Source organism: Stenella coeruleoalba, assembly GCF_951394435.1.
Source record: "Stenella coeruleoalba genome assembly, chromosome: 6".
Classification (NCBI taxonomy): Eukaryota; Metazoa; Chordata; class Mammalia; order Artiodactyla; family Delphinidae; genus Stenella; species Stenella coeruleoalba.
Genome location: NC_137151.1, coordinates 89956622 through 89978707, shown reverse-complemented (window position 1 = coordinate 89978707; position 22086 = coordinate 89956622). Strand labels below are relative to the sequence as shown.

At 32.8% G+C, this 22086-nt stretch overlaps 1 protein-coding gene across 3 annotated transcripts in view; it reads left to right on the top strand.

Annotated features, from left to right (window-relative positions):
- PGAP1 (post-GPI attachment to proteins inositol deacylase 1) overlaps positions 1–22086 on the top strand; it is an 85678-nt gene that overhangs the window by 51558 nt on the left and 12034 nt on the right. For 2 of the 3 annotated variants that reach the window (XM_079924635.1, XM_079924637.1), the window contains 9 exons: positions 1115–1153; positions 4585–4678; positions 7852–7942; positions 8759–8956; positions 9898–10033; positions 11304–11354; positions 11834–12021; positions 13420–13524; positions 14588–21612. In XM_079924635.1, the coding sequence (XP_079780761.1) occupies positions 1115–1153; positions 4585–4678; positions 7852–7942; positions 8759–8956; positions 9898–10033; positions 11304–11354; positions 11834–12021; positions 13420–13524; positions 14588–14726 (1041 nt within the window). In that variant the 3' untranslated portion in view covers positions 14727–21612. Of the gene's footprint in view, positions 1–1114; positions 1154–4584; positions 4679–7851; positions 7943–8758; positions 8957–9897; positions 10034–11303; positions 11355–11833; positions 12022–13419; positions 13525–14587; positions 21613–22086 lie in introns of those variants that run through there. The other variant, XM_079924636.1, reaches the window with a different exon arrangement.

Here is a 22086-nt window from a genome sequence, read left to right as displayed (position 1 = left end):
ACATACCAGCTTCTAAGGATTCCAGATTTAAGTGCTTGAAGTATATATTTCAATGGTGGTTTTGGTTTTTGTGAAATATCTTATTTCTACTCAGTTGCTTTAATTTGGATTCTTTATTAGAGCTAACTTTCTTAGGGTAAACTAGAATTGGTAGGTCAAGTGAATATAATCTGTCCTACAAGCTTCAGTTTGACCTATATTATGAGTTATTTTAGATTTCATGGAATTTATTAATGCTCTGATATCTTGCTTTCTGTTTCTAGCATTGAAGGATTTTGCAGGGATATAATGGTTTTCAGCTTGTGCCTTCATATTTCTAATATTACTATAGAGATAGAAAGAATTGTGTTAGTAATTTGGCTGTACTGCACATTCTCTTAATGTCCATATTTTTACAAATACTTTATTTTTTTTAAAGTCCATGTATTGACAAAATACAGTTATTTTACAACTTCTCTATGAAAGGTGAATTTCCTTTTTCCAGACTTCCTAATATCAAAAGAGGTATATTTATGGCAGAGATAATTAATGATGAATTTCTTTTTAAAATGTTGTCTTGGCTCAAATTTTATTACATGTGATCTGTTTGTTCCTGGTATTATTTCATGTGAAACCTATTTTTATGAAATTTACTCAGAAGTGGTTTAGCTTAACTATATTTAGTACCATATGATTGCAAGTTTGAGATTTTAAAGTACGAGTTACATAAGTAAGTTGATCAATTTGTGCTTAATTTTTCAGCAAACATACGTATAGTTTCTGACTCAATCATTCAATAAATTCCTTTAGCTTGTATGATCTGGTAATAAGATATTCTGATTAATTAAATATTCTAGTTAGTAAAGGGTTACCACGTATCACGGTATCATATGATACCACGTATCATAGCATTCATCCAATTGGGAAAGAATTAGATGACAGAAAAAATATTGAACAGCAAAACACAGTTGATACAAATTAAATGTTGATGGTTCAGAGAATTCTTTGAAGATCTTGAGTACCTTTAGGTTCATCATTATAAAAAAATTAATGATTGTGCTTAGTGCTCAGTTTAATAAAATGTGAACTAGAGTTTAGGGAAAATAACCTTTTTTTAATAATTGTTTTAAACTAGGTGACAGTTAAGACTTCCTTTTCACAAATACTTGGACAGGTAAGAGAGACTCCTTGTCGATTATTTATTGCCTTGTGAATAGAAAGTGTAAGGCAGGGGTTGTAAACGTTTTCTGTAAAGCACCAGTAGTATTTCAGCAGACCATATATAGTCTCTTTCCACTGCTGCCACTACTGCAGCTACTTCTTTTTTCTTCTTTCTCCTTTTTTCTTCTTTTTCTCACGTTAATAAAATCTGAAAGCCATTCTTGGCATACAGGCCATAGTTGGCCACCCCTGGCTTTAAGGTGATGCTTTCATGTTTGATACGTCCTAAAAATGAAAGTTGATTCCTGATTTTCAAGAAAATTAATATTTTTGGCTAAATGGATATCATATTAAGATTTCATTTGCTCATATGATGCTATAATTCATAATCCAATAAAATCTGTGGACTCTGTCATATAAATGAGCTTTTTCCAAGAACTTTTTATGTTGTGCAAGCTCAGTTTGTAAAAGGTAAAAGTAAATTATATTAAAAATAAACATGCTGAAATAGGTTAAATTCATTTGGGGAGTATCTTAAATTCATAGGCAAATAGTGTTACAAAAATAATTTATCAAGTTGTAGAACTACTATATTATTATTCAACATCATTATAATTTGCAGAATTGTGCAATCTGGACATAAATAGATAATACTGATTAGTCAGAGAAATTATAGTTTTAAAATTCACTAAAAATTTTGTGTCTTTTATTACTTTCACTTTATTTATTTTGTTATGTTTTGCAGTCTAGGCATAGCAGAATTTTTAAGTCATTTAATTCTATAATTATAATAAAACTCACAAGTTAAAAGTAAATCAGAAACTTTTTATGTATGTTATCTCATTTGATCCTGAAAACAACCTGGTAAGAACTAGATTGTGATTATTATTAAATTTGTGAACATTAGAAAATTCTAAGCTAATACGTAAAAATTTTGTGCTACATTAGAAAGAGAAGATTAAATGTTAGTGTAAGTTGGAAAATAGCATCATGGATAGTTATAATAAATACTCTAAAATGTTAAGAGATCAATTATTAAGAAAAATTGTATCTTGGAATAAAAGGGAAGAATTCATGCTATAGTATTTTTAGTATGTCACTGTACATGGTGGTATGGCTGAGGATATAACACACTCTCTTATCCATATCATCCCTGGGGCTCATAATTCAGATTAGTGACAAGAAAAGTCAAGTTTGCTTGATACTGTATAATCAGGTGTAATTATATGTACACCAAAAAAAACCTAGACTAATAGTCTTGTTTAGACGTGGAAATTTTTCTAAAAAATGATGATGTGTGGGTGTTGCAGGATCAGAGGTAGGTACTTTTTTAAATGTTGAAGAATTCATGGCAATTGAGTTAAGTCCTCAAATGTTTGGAATGATATAAGATGCTCTTCCTTCATGTTTGTTTCAAAATTTAGCTTGAGAACAGTAGGAGAATGAATTCAGTTTTGTATATCTTATTTGTCTTTTAAAAATCATACGTATTTTCAGTGTTAACTGATTCAGTCAAAGAAGACTGGAAAGAGGACTAAAGAGAAACCACTTAGGAGAATCTTTAGCCTTTGATTAGATAACTTTTTCATAAAATTAATTTTTTAAAAAAAAAGGAAAGAGGAAAATATACTTACATATTGTTTAGTCTACTCTTATGAAAGAGAGGACAGAAAATAAACTGAAAGTTGCTTTCTCAAGAGAATTATTTAAACTCTTAATAAATCATTTCCATGTAGGAATGAAGCCCAGTGTTGCCCAATCTTTAGATTTTAAGAGAAACTAGAAATCTGAATTTTTAAATAAAATATTTTAATTTTTCAATGTTGGCATCTAATTCAAAATGTAAAGAAATACTATGCCAAATACTAAACCAAATGAAGCACATATACAATTTGAATATGACCCATGAAGGCCAGTTTATGGCTGTTGATTGTTGTATCTGTGGCCCAGTATCATATTTACTACTCATAACAATGACACTCAGTCATTAAAAAGAAATTTTATGTAGGACCTCTTACAAGATTTCTGAAAACAGTGAAGAGCATTAAAGGTTAATAACAGTGAACATTTTCTGATCACCTACTTGTGCCAGTTACTATTCCAAATGATTTACACAAATGAATACATTTAAGCCTCAAACTCCCTGTGAGATAGTGCTATTTAACTCCATTTTACTGATAAGGGCCTAGAGAGAAGGCAGGGGTAAAATAAGTTGCCTAAGAGCTAGTGAAAAGCAAAGCTGTAGTCTGAACTCAGGAGTACGACTCTGAGCCTGTTAGGCTACTTAACTATCTTTCCAACACACTTAATAACTAAAGTATGCTGTATATTTCCTAGCATGTCATTAGCAGGCAGTGAGCATCATTTAGTAATAGGTAGGAAAATGACCTTTTCCCTTTCACTCAACTCTCCTCTCCTTTCACTCAAAGCTACAAACTATAAATCATGAGTATGAGCTTTATGTTTTTTGAGTCTTATCAATTTTAATCTGGGAATCCACAGAGGAGCTTCAGGGAGGCCTTGAACTTGCTGAAATTTTACTTAACATTTTGTGGAAGCATTCATTTCCATAGTTTTCATTAGATTGACAGGGGAGTCTGTACATTTTTCTTAAAAGTTCTGTGAATTGGAGAACATGCTTTAAAGTAATTTCCTTTTAAGACTTTAACATTAAAAGAAGAACTTACACTATGTTTTTGTTATATGTATGTTTCTTAAGGAGATTGGATCAGCTGATAGAATGACTTGAGGTGCTATAACATAATGGTTATGAACTTAGGCTTTGAGTTAAATTCCATTCCACAAGATTTCCAAAGATGGTGAAGGACATAAAAGCCTAATAATAGCAGCTCATATTTTTGATAGTTTATCATGTTCAAGTTCATATTCTAAATGCTTTACACAAACGAACATGTTTAAATCCTTAAAACCACCTATAAGGTAAGTACTATTATTGTCCCTATCTTACTGTTAAGAGCGAAGAGAGGTGACAAGGAAGTAAGTAACTCGCTTGTCTCTTAATTGTGCAAGTTACTTGGGCCCCCTGTACCTGAATTTCTTCATCTGTAAAATAGGGATAAGAACTATATGAAAGGATTTTGGGGAGGAGATCATGAGATAATGCATACAAGATGTTTAGTATTATACCTGGAACATATTAAATGCTCAATAAACATTCCTTGTAAAAAATTTTGTAGCATGTGCTACACAATTATATATTGCCTCTATTATGCCTTTGATGAAAAATTCAGGTAACATGTTTCTAATATGCGATATATTCTTAGCATTTATTTTGCCTAGAATTTTTATACCCATTACTCAAGATATCTTTTAGTCATGTCAGAAAATGTATAAAGTGAAAAACTTTTTTATTTCATGTGAAAGTATATTTATTTCATTAACATGAACATTCAGAAGTTGCCCATTGATTTGCCTGTTTCCTAGGTAGTTAGATTTCATGGTGGAGCTCTTCCTGCATATGTTATATCTAGTATCCTTCTTGCTTATGGAGGACAGTTATACTCTCTTTTCTCAACAGGTAAGAATGTTTCTATTCCTCCCTCCCTCTCTTCCTTCCTCAGTGCTTCATTACTACTTTTTTTATCCTACGTGTAGCTAATGAAGACGCATCTATTTCTTGAAACTTCACAACCCTTCTCTCCCAAGGTTACAGGAGTTTGAGATCCTCTTAAATTTTAAGAGATTACCAAGAAAATTCCTTACTTGTTTTCTGCATTTTATACCCTTGTGTCTAAAGTTTATTCCCTCTGTTCTGAGGATCTCTTAAGAGATAGAAGCTGGTTGACAGGGATTTTGTCCTCCATTCTATTCCCGGTGCCTGACATAGGGCCAAGCACATAGTTGGCATTCAGTGTAATATTTGGGCTGTATCAACTGTATCATTTAGGTCTTGTACACTGAATGGAATAATTAAGAGTTTAATTGAAGGGACTATTTCAAAGGTATGTATAGGGTTAAGGGAAACCAACAACAAATGATAAAATACCAAATTAGCAACAGAGCCATCTGATACTCCTAGGTATCAGGGCAAGGGAGGGAGCAAACCTAGAGAGCTGTAGGAGAGAGCAGCAGTACTGCACCTGAGCCTTGGGTACAGAAACGCTGTGGCCACTGTCAGCGTGTGGCTCAGCAGGGAGAAGGCAGGGAAATAAATACACTAACTTTATTTCCTTCTATCCTCCTATCTGCCAGTGCTTATTCACTGAACCCAACTAGAAGCCAGTTCATAAAAGTCAGCCTCCCAGAATTCAGAGCAAAGTAAAGGGTAGAACATGGATCTGGAGAAGAAAATATAGACTGTATAGTACATTGGACAAAAAGCCTTCTCTAGAGTATAGCAGTTAGAACAATTTCCCAGGAGCCTCACACACTTGCTGGGCTTGTACAATGATAATCAGAGGAGGCAAGAGGGAAAGAGAGTGGGGACAAAACATACAAAAGCAGTCCAAAAATCCCCTCCACCGTTTCCATGGTGCCAAATCCTTTCACAGCTACTCGTTTCCTTTCAGTGACTTTTTTGCAATTTCAAGTCTGCCTTTAGTGTTCATTTTAACCTGATTTAACCTATTATATTCCAGGAAGAAGTAAGCAACATTTAATGTGATGTGCTCAGATCCAACCTTTTAATTAAAAGATTATTCTGGCAATATGACATCTCCTATACTTGAATATAATTTTTGGAAATTTAAAAGAGACACCTCATTCTTCTTAGTTTTAAGTGACTTGACAATTGATTTTCAAACATTTGGGATTTATATCTAGATAGTCCACAGAGACCCTGGAGATATATGATATTGGTTAATCTAGAGGACTTAAGTATGGGATTGTGTCGCAAATCAATTAAAGAAGTAGTTCTGAACCAAAGATGCTTATTAGAAATCACTGGAATGGCTATGATAGAAAAGACAGATAATAACAAGTGTTAATGAGGATTTGTAGAATTGCAACCTTCTGTATACTGTTAGTGGGAGTGTAAAATGGTATAGCTGTTTTGGAAAGCAGTCTGGCAGTTCATCAAAAGGTTAAACAGAGTTACCATATGACTCAGCAACTCCTGGGTATAGACCCAAGAGAACTGAAAACACACATCCACACTAAACACTGTTTATAATAGCCAAAAAGTGGAAACAACCAAAATGTCTGTCAACTGATGAACAGATAATGTGCTGAATGCTACAAGATAGATGAATCTTGGAAATATGCTAAGTTGAAGAAGCCAGTCACAAAGGACCACATATTTTATGATTCCATTTTTATGAAATCTTCAGAGTAAGCCAATCTATAGAGACAGAAAGTAGATTAGTGGTTGCCTAGGAATGGGGAGGCATTGGAGGTGACAGTTAAGGGGAACAGTTTCTTTTGGGAGTAATGAAAATGTTTTAAGACTGACTGTGGTTGTTAATGCACACTCTATGAATATACAAAAAACCACTGAATTGGATACACTTTAAACGGATGAATTTTGAGTTATAAGAATTATATCTCAGTAAAACAGTTTTTAAAAAATAGCTCACCTGTGGAGCTTTATAAAAATACAAATGACAAAACCATAGCCTTGGCTTCCTGAATTTGTTTCACAAATGATGATTGACTATGTAAATGAGAACCAGTAAATTAGAGTAAATTTTTATGGTAGGTTTATGTTTATTTTTTTTCTTTTTTTTAACTTTTTAAAATTGATGTATAGTTGATTTATGTGTTAACTTCTGCTCTACAGCAAAGTGATTCAGTTATACACACACACACACACACACACACACACACACACACATATATATATACATTCTTTTTTATATTCTTTTCCATTTTGGTTTTTCATAGGATATATAGTTCTCTGTGCTATACATTAGGACCTTGTTGTTTGTCCATTCTATATATAAAAGCTTCAATGTGCTAATCCCAAACTCCCACTCCATCCCTCCCCCAACCCCCTCCCCCTTGGTAACCACAAGTCTGTTCTCTATGTCCATGAGTCTGTTTCTGTTTCATAGATTGGTTCATTTGTGTCATATTTTAGATTCCACATATAAGTGCTATCATATATTTGTCTTTCTCTTTCTGACTGACTTCACTTAGTATGATAATCTCTAGTTGCATCCACATTACTGCAAATGGCATTATTTTGTTCTTTTTTATGGCTAATATCTCATTGTATATATGTACCACATCTTTATCTATTCGTCTGTTGATGGACATTTAGGTTGTTTCCACATCTTGGCTATAGTGAATAGTGCTGCTATGAACATAGGGGTGCATGTATCTTTTTGAATTAGAGTTTTGTCTGGATATATACCCAGGAGTGGGATTGCTGGATCATATGTTATTTCTATTTTTTAGTTTTTTGAGGAACCTCCATACTGTTTCCCATAGTGGCTGCACCAATTTACAATCCTACCAACAGTGTAGCAGGGTTCCCTTTTCTCCACATCCTCTCCACCATTTGCTATTTGTAGAGTTTTTAATGATGGCCATTCTGACCAGTGTGAGGTGGTACCTCATTGTAGTTTTGATTTGTCTTTCAAATTAGGGTAATTTTTAATCTTTTGAGAAGAGTCTCTGTGGTAGTAATAAAGACCCTTGCTTTCTATGACATGAAATATGTTGCTCTTACAAACAATGCAGCATATAATATGTCTCATACTTAATTACTGTGAATTCTCTACTCCATATAATTTTTTTTTTAATCACTAGGTCACTGCTTAGAATATGCTGCTATGTTGGATAAAGAAGCCAAACCATACAAAGTTGATCCTTTTGTAATTATGGTTAAGTTTCTGTTGGGGTAAGTTTTATTATCTGTAATAATGATTTTAATTTTGTTTTATATATAAAGTATTATGTTTGGCTCAAATATGAAGGATAAATTTCCATACAAATAAGGCAATTGACTTGTTTTATTAAATGGACTTTTTCTCTTAGGCAAAGGCCTAATAAGTACATCAACATTTACTTCAATAGTTTAGAAGTAATTATTGAACTTATATATATAATATATATACATACACATATATCAGTCTAAACTTAGACTATAAATATACCAGGACTTTAACATTTTCAAAAGGATGTATGTGGTACATGAGCTTTGGGTATCCCAGATTCATGGACACAAAGCAATGTAGGATATTGGTGAAACAGTGCCTCAGAACACTTTTTATTACTTCCCATACAAAGTATATTTTAGATCTCTCTACCCTACTTAACGTCGCATTCTTAATTTATTCAGGTTTTGTTTTTGTTTTTGTTTGGTTAAAAACCATTACTTAGATGTCTTTTCTTCTGTCTTTATAACTAGCTATTGGCTTTCTAACTTAAAAAAAAGACCAGTTATTACTTCATTACAAGGATCAATGAGAGCAGTAAAGCTGCATTGAGACTTGAGACTCAGATCCTTGAAGATCACTAGACTCAGTAGTTCCCTACCAGGAACTGAAGTTTGTTTTTTCAGTATAATTATAAATGAAATATCATGGTACTCTGGGGACTGTAGTGAATGGTCAAACACTTCAAATATTAAATCCTTTAATGAGAGTTGTCGGGGTTTTTTTGCTTTTATTGTATTATTTGCTTTTATGTTTTGTATGTTTTCTTTTATCCACAGATACAAATGGTTTAAAGAATTTTGGGATATGTTATTGTTACCAGAATTAGATGCCATCGTTTTAACTAGTCAGAGTATGTGTTTCCCCCTTGTATCTTTGATTCTTTTTCTGTTTGGAACATGTACTGCCTACTGGGGTGGCCTACTCTCTTCTACATCTGTGAGACTCCTTTCTTCATTGTGGCTGACTTTGAAAAGGTAAAGAATGAATGACGAAAACCTTTCTTATTGCTCCTAAGAAAAAAACTGTATTCTGAAAGGGAACCTTAAAATTAACTTGCTTTCACTAAACTATAATTTCTGAGGAAAAATGTATAACTAGCAAAACATGGAGTTAGTGTTCAAACTTATGTTTTTGTCATAGGTTACCATTTATTTCAAGATAAATGCTACATTTGATTTTGACCGTAGTGCTCAAGAGTTAATCAAAAAAGTTGGACAGATTACACAAGTATTTTTAAATTTCACTGTTGTAAATCTTTCCAAGGGCAAAGTGTTTCTCTGGCAATGCTTTTATATGTTGATTTTCAATCAAATCTGAGACTCCAATCTTGAGATTTAGGATCAGATTAGATGAAATGTATAAGAGCTCCAAAAACATTGCCTAGAGGTTTATTATGGTCCCAAGACAGTTTGAAGTTGCTGGTATGCGCTTTTGGTAAACCAGTGATCTAGTTTCCATTTCCTCACCAGCCATGTTATGCGATTTACTGTCACAGAGGGGATTATGGAATGATGCTTCTTCCTCCACCCTTCTGAGGTGCTTCTGACATTAACACCATCACATGTCTGAGTGACCTCAAGACTTTAAGAACAAAAGTATTTCTCTTCCTATCAAGATTGGAATTGTATGGCACAGGGCCTATAATTAATAATTATCTTTAATAATACTTTTTCTTTTTTAGTACACGTATTACCCATAGTATATATAAATGCAAGAGAAACTATCACAATGTATAAAAGAATTTTAAAATAATGTGTCACCCTTCACCTTTATTTTAAAAAGCCTGTTTACCTTATAGTAATACTTGCACATTAATAAGGAGAGCCTGGCAGAGCACTGTATTGTTTTCTGCTTATATGTGACTGTGTAGGTAACTGTTAATATGCTTTTGAAAGCTTTACTCTTGTTATTCCAGGCCCTCTGAACTTCCTAAAGATATGAAGATAATATCACCAGACTTGCCCATTTTGACAGTTGTTTTGATCATAGTTAGTTGGACAACTTGTGGAGCATTTGCCATCCTTCTTACTTATCTTTACTATGTGTTTAAGGTATGTCAAATCAGTAAAGTCAGAAGGCCTGAGCTTTGTATCAGACAGGCATAGACTTTCCCGTGGGTGTTGTTAAAAAAATTTTTTTGATCACTGCTGTTATGTAACAGGCCTACATGTAAAGTTTTTTTTAACATCTTAGCTATTTCAAATATATATAGTTAACTGTAAAACTGAAGTTACTAATCTGAGTGGGTTTCTTTGTTAAAAACAAAGGGAAGGGAGGAGATTTAATCTGTTCCATATTGCTTGATGCTCTGGCAAGTAATGTTAACTTTTTAAAAAACATTTTACTAGAATGGTTTTTATTCACACCTCCCTTTCAACGTGGATAATAGACAAAGCAAAAAGTTATGTCAGTGGGATCAGGCTGTCAATCATGCTGAAATAATGTAGAATGTTACAAATGTTGCTGAAGAATGACAAGACACGATAAAATTAAGCTGACAATTTTACTGAGGAAATGAAAAACACTTCTAAGAAGGCTGACAGCTTTTCAGGAAAATCTACCTTATACAACTGCATGTTCTCCACATTAATCTTACGTAGAGACAGTTGATACTGGAAAGGATAATAATTTTTTCCTTTTTTTAACAAAGGTTTATTTGCGTCTGCATTTAACACTAATACATGCACATTATAGATTACTTTCAGTTTACAAAGGAAAAATGTGTCCATCAGAAAAAACTATTTAGAATTATTTTGATTTACAAATATAAATTAATTTGATTTATAAATATAATATTTTTAGTTTTTTTAACTGCATATTTCAAACAACTGACACCATTAGCAGAACTTTCTCAAATACTTAAGCAAACCTAGTAAATTTATAGACTTTCTCAGGTTCTTGTAAACATTTCACCACCCTATATAATTGAGTTCCAGATTTTCAAAGATTTAGATTATATAACACATGTTAAACTCTTTATACTACGCTGAATAAAACCAAATTTTTGACTCACATGACACTTTAAGTTGCGATAGCAAGCCACCATTCAAGCATAGGCTCACACAATGTGGAAGATATAGCATTATATCCTGACCCCAACATACTCTGGAATTTTGTATTATTTTGTTTGTCTTTTAATCCATGATAGCAAGCACATGTAGTTATTATTTATCTTTTCTAAAAGAATGTGTTTAAGTGTTTAAATGAATTTTTATTTAGGTTTTTAAAATTTCAAATTACAGTGCTTCTCAATTTCAGTAAAAATGGTTATGTTTTTTGTTTCAAAATAAAAGTAAAATTAAAGTCTTTTCTTTTTCATAGATTGTTCATCTGCAAGCCAGCTTAACAACTTTTAAAAATAGCCAGACTGTGGTAAGTTTTATTTTCAAAACGCTATATCACTTTAGTATGAAAGAACATGGAAAAATATAAAAGTTTATTTTTGTAAAAAAAGGTTAGAACTTTACAGTATTTAAAAGGTTTTATGAATTTAAATAACTTTAAGAAAAGCGAGCCTAATGAGTATTAAAATAAGACTTAGATTGTCATTTAATTTGATCTTTGTCAGTCCTTAGTTGTTTTTATCACAATTATCTTTTAAATTTTATTTCAAGTAATTACTTAAGGGGATATATTCTTAGCAGTGGAAATAACAAGTCAAAGGAATAAAAATTGTATAACTGATAACTGCTTTAAAATACTTTCAAACAAGATAATTCAGTATTTTATATCAATTTGGTAATGGAAAGATGTATTTATTTAGCTGTTAGATAATTGAGTATGATTCTAAATAAAATAATAAACTTAAATTTTACTTAATATCTTGATATTTTAACTTTATTGCTTTGTAGAACCCCAAACACTCTAGAAGAAGTGAAAAAAAATCCAATCACCATAAAGACTCTACAGTATACCACCTCCGTTTATCTGCCAGCGATGCTGAAGACAGTCTTCGCATGCACAGTACCGTGATTAACTTATTAACATGGATTGTATTACTCAGCATGCCATCTTTAATTTATTGGCTGAAGAATCTTAGGTGTGTTTTATTTATATAATTATCATTTATGTGGTTCAAACTATAAATATCTGTAAGTAGAGACTTGTAGGATTCCTAATGTTTCATAAAACTTTCTCAAGAACAAGAAGGTATCACCTGAAATTTATTTTCAACATATTCACATTTTCTTCTTTTCCGTGAGAATATAAACTTTCCCAAAATCTGCCCAAAAGGGAGGGATTGTATTTTCTTTAACCTTCTTTGAGTCTAGAAATATGTGAAAATGTGCTTTATTTTGCTGACTTATAGTATTCATAATGCTAGTGCTTTATATATTTTTCAATTCACGATCAATTTTATATTTTGTTAGATTTGAGGGGAAGAAAAATGATTACATTTAAAATAATAGAAATAACGAAGGAAGTGTGTACTTTTCTGATGTGTCCTATACGTTGAACTAAAATAAATGATCAGCTGTTTTACTAGAAAACCGTCATTTGCTTTGTTACCTGATAAGTGTCCTAGGTTAAATGAGAGCCTAAAAATGCTCTCTAAGGTTATTTCTAGAATATTTAATTATTGATATTGTCTTTGAAAAAACCACGTTATCCAGTTAATAGTTAATCCCTGCTTAATATAGTTTTTAGAAATGATGTAAAACTTTCAGATTATCTAAATACTGGAAGTTTTTTTTTTTTTTTAAGTTGGCTGAATCAAAATAAGTTCAGTAAATTAAATCACAGGTCACCAGATATTAATATCCTTCCTTTGTCCCTTATTTTAATCAAAGTGCAAATTTTTGTCCACAGATTTGGGGAGAAAATTACTTGAGGAGCACAAATTTATGATTCTAGAAGGCTGTAGACAGTTACTTTATATAAACCTTCATGTTTTTCATCTTTTTTAAATAGAGCAGTTTAAATATGTTTTAAATAATTCGTTTTATAAAATATTATTTATATATGACCTTTGAGGCATATACTTATTGTAAAAAGGAAGTGCTTCCAGATGGGATATTTTCATTTCCTTTAGTAGTTTCTGAACATAATTCTCCACATAAAACCTGAGTATAAAGATGATGTAGAGGGCTTCCCTGGTGGCGCAGTGGTTGGGAGTGCGCCTGCCAATGCAGGGGACGCGGGTTCGTGCCCCAGCCCGGGAGGATCCCGCATGCCGCGGAGCGGCTGGACCCGTGAGCCATGGATGCTGGGCCTGCGCGTCCGGAGCCTGTGCTCCGCAGCGGGAGAGGCCACAGCGGTAAAAAAAGATGTAGAGCAAAATTTATTTATCAATGATTTCTTGAGCTGTTTAGAGCTCTCTTATATCCATATCGCTATAGGAACGTTTTGAAGTGTATTTAGTTGATTGATTCTGAGAATTTAAAATGATTGGCAATGCTTTGTTGATTTATGTTTTATTTTTTTCTTTTTGACATAGGTATTACTTTAAACTTAATCCTGATCCGTGTAAACCTTTGGCATTTATCCTTATTCCAACTATGGCAGTTCTTGGAAATACTTACACTGCTTCAATAAAATCAAGGTATAGTATTTTAATCTTTTTTTTCTCACATCTGTTCCTGGTCTTTATCATACTTTCATGTCTGAAACATGTCTTTCGTTCCTAATTACTTGGACTATTCCTGAAGGTAAAGCTATAGTAGTAATTATGGTTTATGTGCAAATACAGTTTATATGCAAATGTATTATATTTGTGTCCTTAATTATGCATTTTATTTGTTAGGATATAATCATTTTTTTTCTTTAAAAAGTTAACCCTTGAAAGATATGATATCTAAGGTTTGCTTCCAAAAAATACAGGAGGAGTGGAAGTGGACAGTAATATAGGTAAAGTAAGATTGGCCATGACCTGATAATTTTTGAAGCTGGTTGATGGGTCCATGAGGTTCATTATACTGTTAATCTACTTATGTATATGTTTAAAATTTTCCATAATAAAACTTTACTTTTCATTGACTGCTTGTTTGCTCTGGGAGCCTTTTCAGTTAATTCTGGCAGATAGTTGCAGATATTCTAAAGTCAGGCAGATCTGGGGTTTCAATCTAAGGCTCTGTGTCCTTAGGTAAGTTTCTTAACCCCTCAGTTTCTCTGTTTTCAGAGTAAAAAGGTGATAGCCTTTCCTGATAGTATTTTTCTTTTAAAAATAGTGTCTTATCCTACATGCTCCTATTAGGAATTAAAGATGTTTCCTTTTTTATTTGGGTGAAGTTTTTTGCTGATATTAAATAGGGTGAAAATAAATATTTCTGTAGCTATATCTTAGTAAACATTGATTTTTTTATTAGGATAAATCTCTAGAGGTAGCATTGCTAAATAAAAGTCCAACTAGTATTTTTCTGTGGTTAAAATTTAAAAGAATAAACCAAACTGGTTATTTACTTACTAGAATATTTTTCTCTTTTCTAGCCAAAATTGACTTGTATTGATCTTTTAAAAAATTTTGGACAGTTAAATTCATTATACGAAAAATTACTTTATCTACAATCACTTAGAACACTTTCTCAAAACTGTATAAAAGATTGACATGTTCAGTTTTTGTTCACAATATATGTTACATTATAATGTGTATTTCTGTCTCTTTACAGTAAATTGTTGAAGACTACTTCACAGTTTCCACTTCCTCTGGCTGTTGGTGTGATTGCTTTTGGGTCAGCACACTTATACAGGGTTCCATGCTTTGTCTTCATTCCTCTTTTACTCCATGCATTATGCAACTTTATGTAAGATTGGATTTAAGGAACGATAAAGATCAGTTATGCCTTTAGGTCCAGTAATAAGAGGGAACACACAGATCCATCAGTGTGGGCAGCAAGATCCTTTGGAGAAGACAAGTCTATTTTTACAATGTTGAAAATAGGAAATTAGTTTTGTAATGCTTGAGGAAAGTAGTTGAAGCATGGTTTTGTTTTGTGGTATGACATCTGTGTACTAGTCATTATGAAAAATCAGTAAAAGGATATGGTAACCTCTGTCTTTGAGGACTCTGCATATCAGCTAGTCTGCTTGATTGGCCATACCAAGATCTTCTCCTAAACACTCAGTAAATGTAGCACTGTTTGTATCCTCACCTCACGTATTCTCATTTCATGAAACTTTCTTCTGAACAGTGGGTTACTTTGTATTTGCTACAATATACATGTTGAAAAATAAGTCTTAAAAGATTAATGAAATTTAAACTGTTTGCTTTCTCAGAAATGAAATAGCCACAGTCTTTAGTCAGTTTTGGGCAGCCATAGTGAACAAAATAGATCTTTTGTTTTCTTACACCTATGAAAATACAACTTTAAATTCTAAGGAGACATGTTTTCTTGGTAACCAGCAGGATTGACGAATGGAAACGTAATTCAAATTCAAAACTCAATGAAATTTTCTTGGTTCTTTTCTAATAAGAATCTTATTTTGTATTCTTAGTGAATATCAGGAGACTACTGAAGAGATGTATTGCTAAATTTGAAGAAAATTTTCATAGATACTTACTTATAGGCATTGGAGCAGTTCAGTCATTCAGTCTGTACCATTTTATTCAATTCACTGACCCCGTGGTTGTCAAAAGTGCCTCGGGTCATGGTGGATTGTTAAAATAACTAAATTCCAGTGGTCAGAAGAAGCTCTACATTTGCACAGTTTTTATCTACTATGGAAAGAAAATCAGCATGATGAAGTGCAGTACCACATTAATGTATAAAATTATACTATTAATGGAATAACAGTGGAAAAACTGTTACCCCATTAATAGTATAAACAATGAATACCTGAATAAGTTGTTTAGCCACTAGGTTTAATAGTGGAATCTTAATTTACTAAGGTGATTACTATTTGACAGATAGAGAGCAATATTTATATTTCATTTCAGATTTCAGCTCACTTTTTGGAAGTAGGTAATGGAGCTAGGTATCTTCGCCTTAAGATAGGATTCACTGAAGGCTGGGGTATACCTGAGTGATAGAGCCCTTCCTTTAGATGTGTATGCTGTAAATACCCAAAACCTTGCAAGTGTAGTCCTTACGTCCCAGTAGCTCCACAGTTGTATCTGTGAACTTGTGTCCTTGTTAGTGCCCAGGGATGTCCTAGAGTACCAGGTTCATTTTACGTGCCATTGCATCTGGATTCCATTACAGCCTCTCAGCTGTTACTGCCTATTAGAAGGTTACTCCCACTTTACTGCCTGTAGAGGGTTACCTCACTTCTTTTCTCATTTGTTCTTCGGGTTCTTGCTGTTTTATCATCAGTTGAAGATGGTCTTGCTATCATCTATGAGAGTTTTAAGTTTGTTTGATTCCATTGTTGTCTTTCCCAGCTTCATGTTCAGTATTCATATTTTCACTTACTGAGATCATTAAAAGTAAGTGATAACCTCATAGTAGACATGGCAGGCATACCAGGCTGTTTGTTTGATTGAAGCAGCAAAAGGGATAAAATACAGAATACTTGTGTGTTCAAACCTGGAAGGAAAGAGAACTTACCAGGTTATATATGCACTTTCCCATGGCATACCACATATGTATTTAAACAAGGACACATCTGCCTAGGTTTAGCTTATACATATACTCATAACAACTTTTGTACATATGGTGTTGTATTTCAAGTTTTCACCCATATGTAGTTGTATTTCAAGTTACAGGTTAAATATGTCATTTAACGATTTCTGAATTTGAACTTAGGTCCATATACAGAACTTAAGAAAATTCATTAATTTGAATCTTCTATTGACAGCCATAATCAATGTGTTTAGATGATCTAAAGTCTCCTTGTTTAGTCATTCCTGCTCATGAATAAAACTTAACAAGCTTAAATTTCTCATTTGTGAGTAGTACATTAGCTTTTTAAAGCAGCAGACTAGGCACATTAGTTTCCATGAAAATAATTTCATGTGAGTGTCATTATCATCAAGTCCTAAAGTCTTATTTGTTCCAACAAAATATTTTATTTTAGGACTACAAAAAGGATTCTCATTAAACATGTTATAAACAGCAGTAGTTTGGGGTTTTTTTACATATATTTAATATTATAAGTATATGTATACACACACACACGTTTTGACAGAGTCTTCATCAAGTCCTAATGCACTTTAAAACCAAATAACTACCAGCGATGAGAAAGTAGGCTCTGTCTGAAGATTAACAAAACTGATGTTTCTGTCACTTGAGAAGAGAAAAGTCCTTCGTCTTTAAATTCACATTATTTCAACCATGCCTACAATCTATATTATTAGCTGGCAAAACAACACAGGTTTATCAGAAATGTTACCGAAAATGAAATTGTTCATTGGCAGTTAGGGATTATCTAATTTAGCAAACTTCTGAGCTCTATTGTTATGACATTTTTATTTAGATTTTTTTTTGAGTTTTGAATAAGTTTTGAACTTATAAAAATTACTCCTGGATCCTATTGTTGATACCTAGACCAAATATAGACTGGACAGGACAAACAGTGAGTACTTGCAGTGTCTCTAAAGAGTCCTCTGGAGTTACTACTATTATAATTTGGAACAGATAATATGATAGAAATCATCAATGCTCTCTTTTCTTTATCTTTTTCATGTTGGAAATTACACAGGTTCTGCTAGCTCTTTTCTTGGTTGTCACCAGAATGAAAGTATTTAAAACAGTAGTCCTAAAAAAACACAACATTTGTGCCTGGTTAACACTGATTTTGAGTCTCTTCAATATATATATATTGATCATGTGTTAATTAATCTTTAATTTTTTTTTCATATTTTGCTCAGATAAATTCAGATGTATATAATGGAATACGTTTTCTTGTTTGAACTACACTATAATATCTGCATGATTATACAGTAAGGAAAAGAAGTAAAGAACTATAGTAGGCCTAGTAAATGTTGTTGATTATCCTGTCACTCATGCAGATGGTACACATTTCCGCCACACACACATACTTACATGAGGCAGGTTGTCTGATTTGTTCATTATCTAGTTCCCATTCTTTTCTAAACTCTTCAGACTTTTCACTTACAGCATATTCTTTTTACCTCACTGCTTATTAGCATCTCTTACAGAAGGTGGTCAAGGGAAATAAAACTCAGTAAAAGGTAAAACTCAATTTTCAGTTTATTCTTGAGAGCTCTGGGGAAATAGGGTAAGCACAAAGATGATGAGATAAACTAGGGCTGTTGATTCCCAAATCCCCGGACAATTCAATTAGCCTGTATTTTCATCTTAAGCGTTAGGTCTAAATTAGTGTAGTATCTTGCTTTATTATGAGGTTTAGTGCAAAACCTTACAGTGCTGCATTTGCAATTTTTTAGGAACTTGTTATGAAAATCAGTCGGGAAAAATTTTTTTAATGTGTTGAGACCTTCTACGACTAAGGCATTTGTTGATTACATTTCATCATCACTTTTTTCTCTGTGTTTTATTTTTATAAATTTGTTTTATTTATTTATTTTTGGTTGCGTTGGGTCTTTGTTGCTATGTGCGGGCTTTCTGTAGTTGCAGCGAGTGGGGGCTACTCTCTGTTGCGGTGCATGGGCTTCTCATTGCAGTGACTTCTCTTGTTGCAGAGCACGGGCTCTAGGCACACAGGCTTCAGTACTTGTGGCTCATGGGCTCTAGGCACGCAGGCTTCAGTAGTTGTGGCTCACAGGCTCTAGAGCGCAGGCTCAGTAGTTGTGGCACACGGGCTTAGTTGCTGTGCGGCATGTGGGATCTTCCCGGACTAGGGATCGAACCTCTGTCCCTTGCATTGGCAGGCGGATTCTTAACCATTGCGCCACCAGGGAAGCCCTTCTCTGTGTTTTAGATTTGTGAAATTACAGGAAACAAGTTACCTTGTATAGTTTTTTTGGGGGGGGGTCAATTTGGAGAGTATAGCACTCCCCAGGAAAAAGGAAGCAATAAAAGTATCTTTGTATTATGAAATTAGACTCAGACAGAAAACTTCTTGCCACATAAGGTAAATGTAGAAAATACTATTACAAAATAGTAAGATGATTGGGAGCTGAAATTTTATTTCAGTCTTTTTGAACAAAGAACATTTCAAGTTCTATAATGAACTTTTACTTACACATTATTAATCATGCATTATTTCACAATATATTTTAACAGCCTGAGGAAATAGAAAGTTTATGAGGCTACTCACATTCTTTCCTTCTTTTTTTTTTTTTTTTTTTTTTGCCGTACGCGGGCCTCTCACTGTTGTGGCCTCTCCCGTTGTGGAGCACAGGCTCCGGACGCGCAGGCGCAGCGGCCATGGCTCACGGGCCCAGCCGCTCCGCGGCATGTAGGATCTTCCCGGACCGGGGCACGAACCCATGTCCCCTGCATCGGCAGGCGGACTCTCAACCACTGTGCCACCAGGGAAGCCCCATTCTTTACTTTTAATAAGGATAATAGGAAAGAAAAGTCAGACCCGTAATCCAAATCCGAGTATGTGTACTCTTAAATGCTCAAGAATTCACATTTTTGATAAATAAATTATATTATGAATACAGACGACTGAATTTTATAATTAATAACTTAGTCTTAAGAATGGAATAAAATTTGCAAATAGTGAGAATAAACTGTTATTTAATTTACAGTAGAAATGTAACAGTACCCCTGAATTGGTAATGTTGCTTTCAAAAGTTAGGTGATATTCTGAGCTACATCTTGATTTCATTGTCTGTAGTTGAAAAATTTTAAATCAAATACAGTACTTTCTAAAAGTGTTTGGCATATTACATTGCCAAAAATGACTATGTTTTAAAATACCAAGTAACCAGTTAATTTCTGATGACTTTGTGTAGGACTTGATATATGTGAGTCAGATTTATTCTGTACTCATTCTGTACATTGTAACTTTGAACACTTATGAAAAACTGAATCTGTTGATGTAGTTTTATTAGTTAGTGTAAATTTGTTTGCATATTGGAACATTAATCTTAGTTTAGGAAATCTAAACCTAACCATTTTTGTAAGGTTCATATGCTATTTTTTTCAGTATTATCTTGGTTTTTAGTATTTATATAGTAGAAATGTTACTAGTAAAAATTTATAGACAAAGCATAGAACTATTAACTGTTCAAAAGCCTAAGTGTTAGGCATATTTTGTATTTCATGTTGCACTTGTTTCATATTGGACTTTTTACATCCCTTTTTTAGGAAAAAAAAGATGCGTTTGAATTTTTTTTAGCATAAAACTCTACATTGGAAAATAGAACTGTTTTCATATGGTTAGCAAAAACACACTTTGCCACCAAAGCTAAATGAAACTGTAAAATACCTCCAGATATTTGTGCCAATGAACTTTTCTTACGATATTGGGATTAAAGCAAAAATAATCTTTTCAGTATTTTTCTTCTAGGACTTATATTAAATACACATCATCAAAACTTATATTCCATATCCTAATTTTTCTTTCAAAATATGTAAAGCTTAGAGCATAGTGTATTATATTTTTTCTGATTTCTGGAATAGTGTTTTCTGGTTTTATTGAGTGAAAGTTAGTTTACCCAATAATGATCTTTCAGTAATTAGTTGAAGAAATCATTTAGGTAATCTTGCTTCAGATTCATTCTGTAAAACTTTAAATTCCGTTGCCCAGATCATTTTTAGTACAGGTGTCTCCCATTTATGTAATAGAAAGTTTATTGTGGAATTTCTATTGTTTTCTATGTGTTTCCATTCAGTCCGTCTATACAGTCACATGTTTCATAGGCGAGAATTATCCACTAGAACTAAACATAATACAATGAAATAAACATTGTAAAATGCATCTTAAAGGAAAATATAAGAACAAGATGTTAATGCTAAAATGTTAACATTGATGTGGCAGTGTACTCATGAGAGAAAGCAGAAATATGATAGATTCAGAAACTGTTGTGTTTATATGGTTGACATTCTTTAATTTCTCTCCTACAGAAATTTTCAGAGGGAATTTCAGTCCCTCATATTATGGTTTTTCTCATAATTTAATGTCACTTAACTGTTTCTCTGCCCAGTCATGTTGATGTAGTTTGCATAAGTAGCCCTGGAAGTAAAGAGACAGAAGAGAAAGCCACACATTAAAATGTTTGGCCTTGATTTAGTTACAGTTTATCCAACTATCTGGTAGGGACATGGATGCTGTTAATAAAAAGATGATATACAAGACCTTAAAATTCAGTGAACATTATTTTTGGAATGAGTTTGTCCTTTTTGTTGAATAATTTTATCCTAAGTAGGAGATGCCTGTATTTAACATAACTATGCTTTCTACATAAGCAGATAATGTATTTGTTTGAATATTGGTAGAAATAATCTTCTCTGCCTCCACTATGGAAGCGGAAAAATCCAATTTTTAGTGTATATAAATTAGGAAATTGTATTGTGTATTTACATTTTTAAAACTGTAAAAATGACTTAGATATATTATTTTGAAGTGATTGTATTACCATTTCTTAAACTTATGACTAACTATAAATGTAGCAACATACCCATGAGAAACCAGACCAAAATTGAATGCATATTTTCACTGTGACCTTGAACTTATAGTTGTTAGGGATAAAACAGACTGTGCCTTAAAATGATGAAGGAATGCCCTGCAGTTTTATAACTATATATTTATTATATGTGGTCTTCTCAAATTGGCCCCAAATTCTTTTCTTTGAGGTTGGTGAAGTAAAAATTTTAAATAAAAGTTGATCAGTATTTCCCTTAGTATCTGCTGAACTATTGCTCTAGAGGCCTCCTTTAGTTTCCACAGTTCCCATTTCAGATTAAAATTGATTTACACTTCATAGGTGTAGAAAATCAAGTTTGGTTAAAGTTTCTGAAAATAAATTTATTTTAGGAGAAGGTGCTGGCACTTCTGAACTTACTACACATGGAAAAATTAATCTTCAAATGTAACTTCTTGTCTTTTTAGTGAATACTCTATCAAAAACATGAATTCTTCCCTAAAATCTGTACTTATTGTTCCTCAGGTTATTGAGGCTTGTATTTGTGTATCAAATAAAGTTAATTTAGTCAATAATAATTTCTCAGTAGTTAAATATAAACTCACATTCATGTATATTTTTAAACATTTTCTCTTACTTTTTCCTTCCTAATTATTTTTAAGGTATCAAGAGAGAACTGGCTTCAGATTTTTGTGGGTTTTTCTTTTA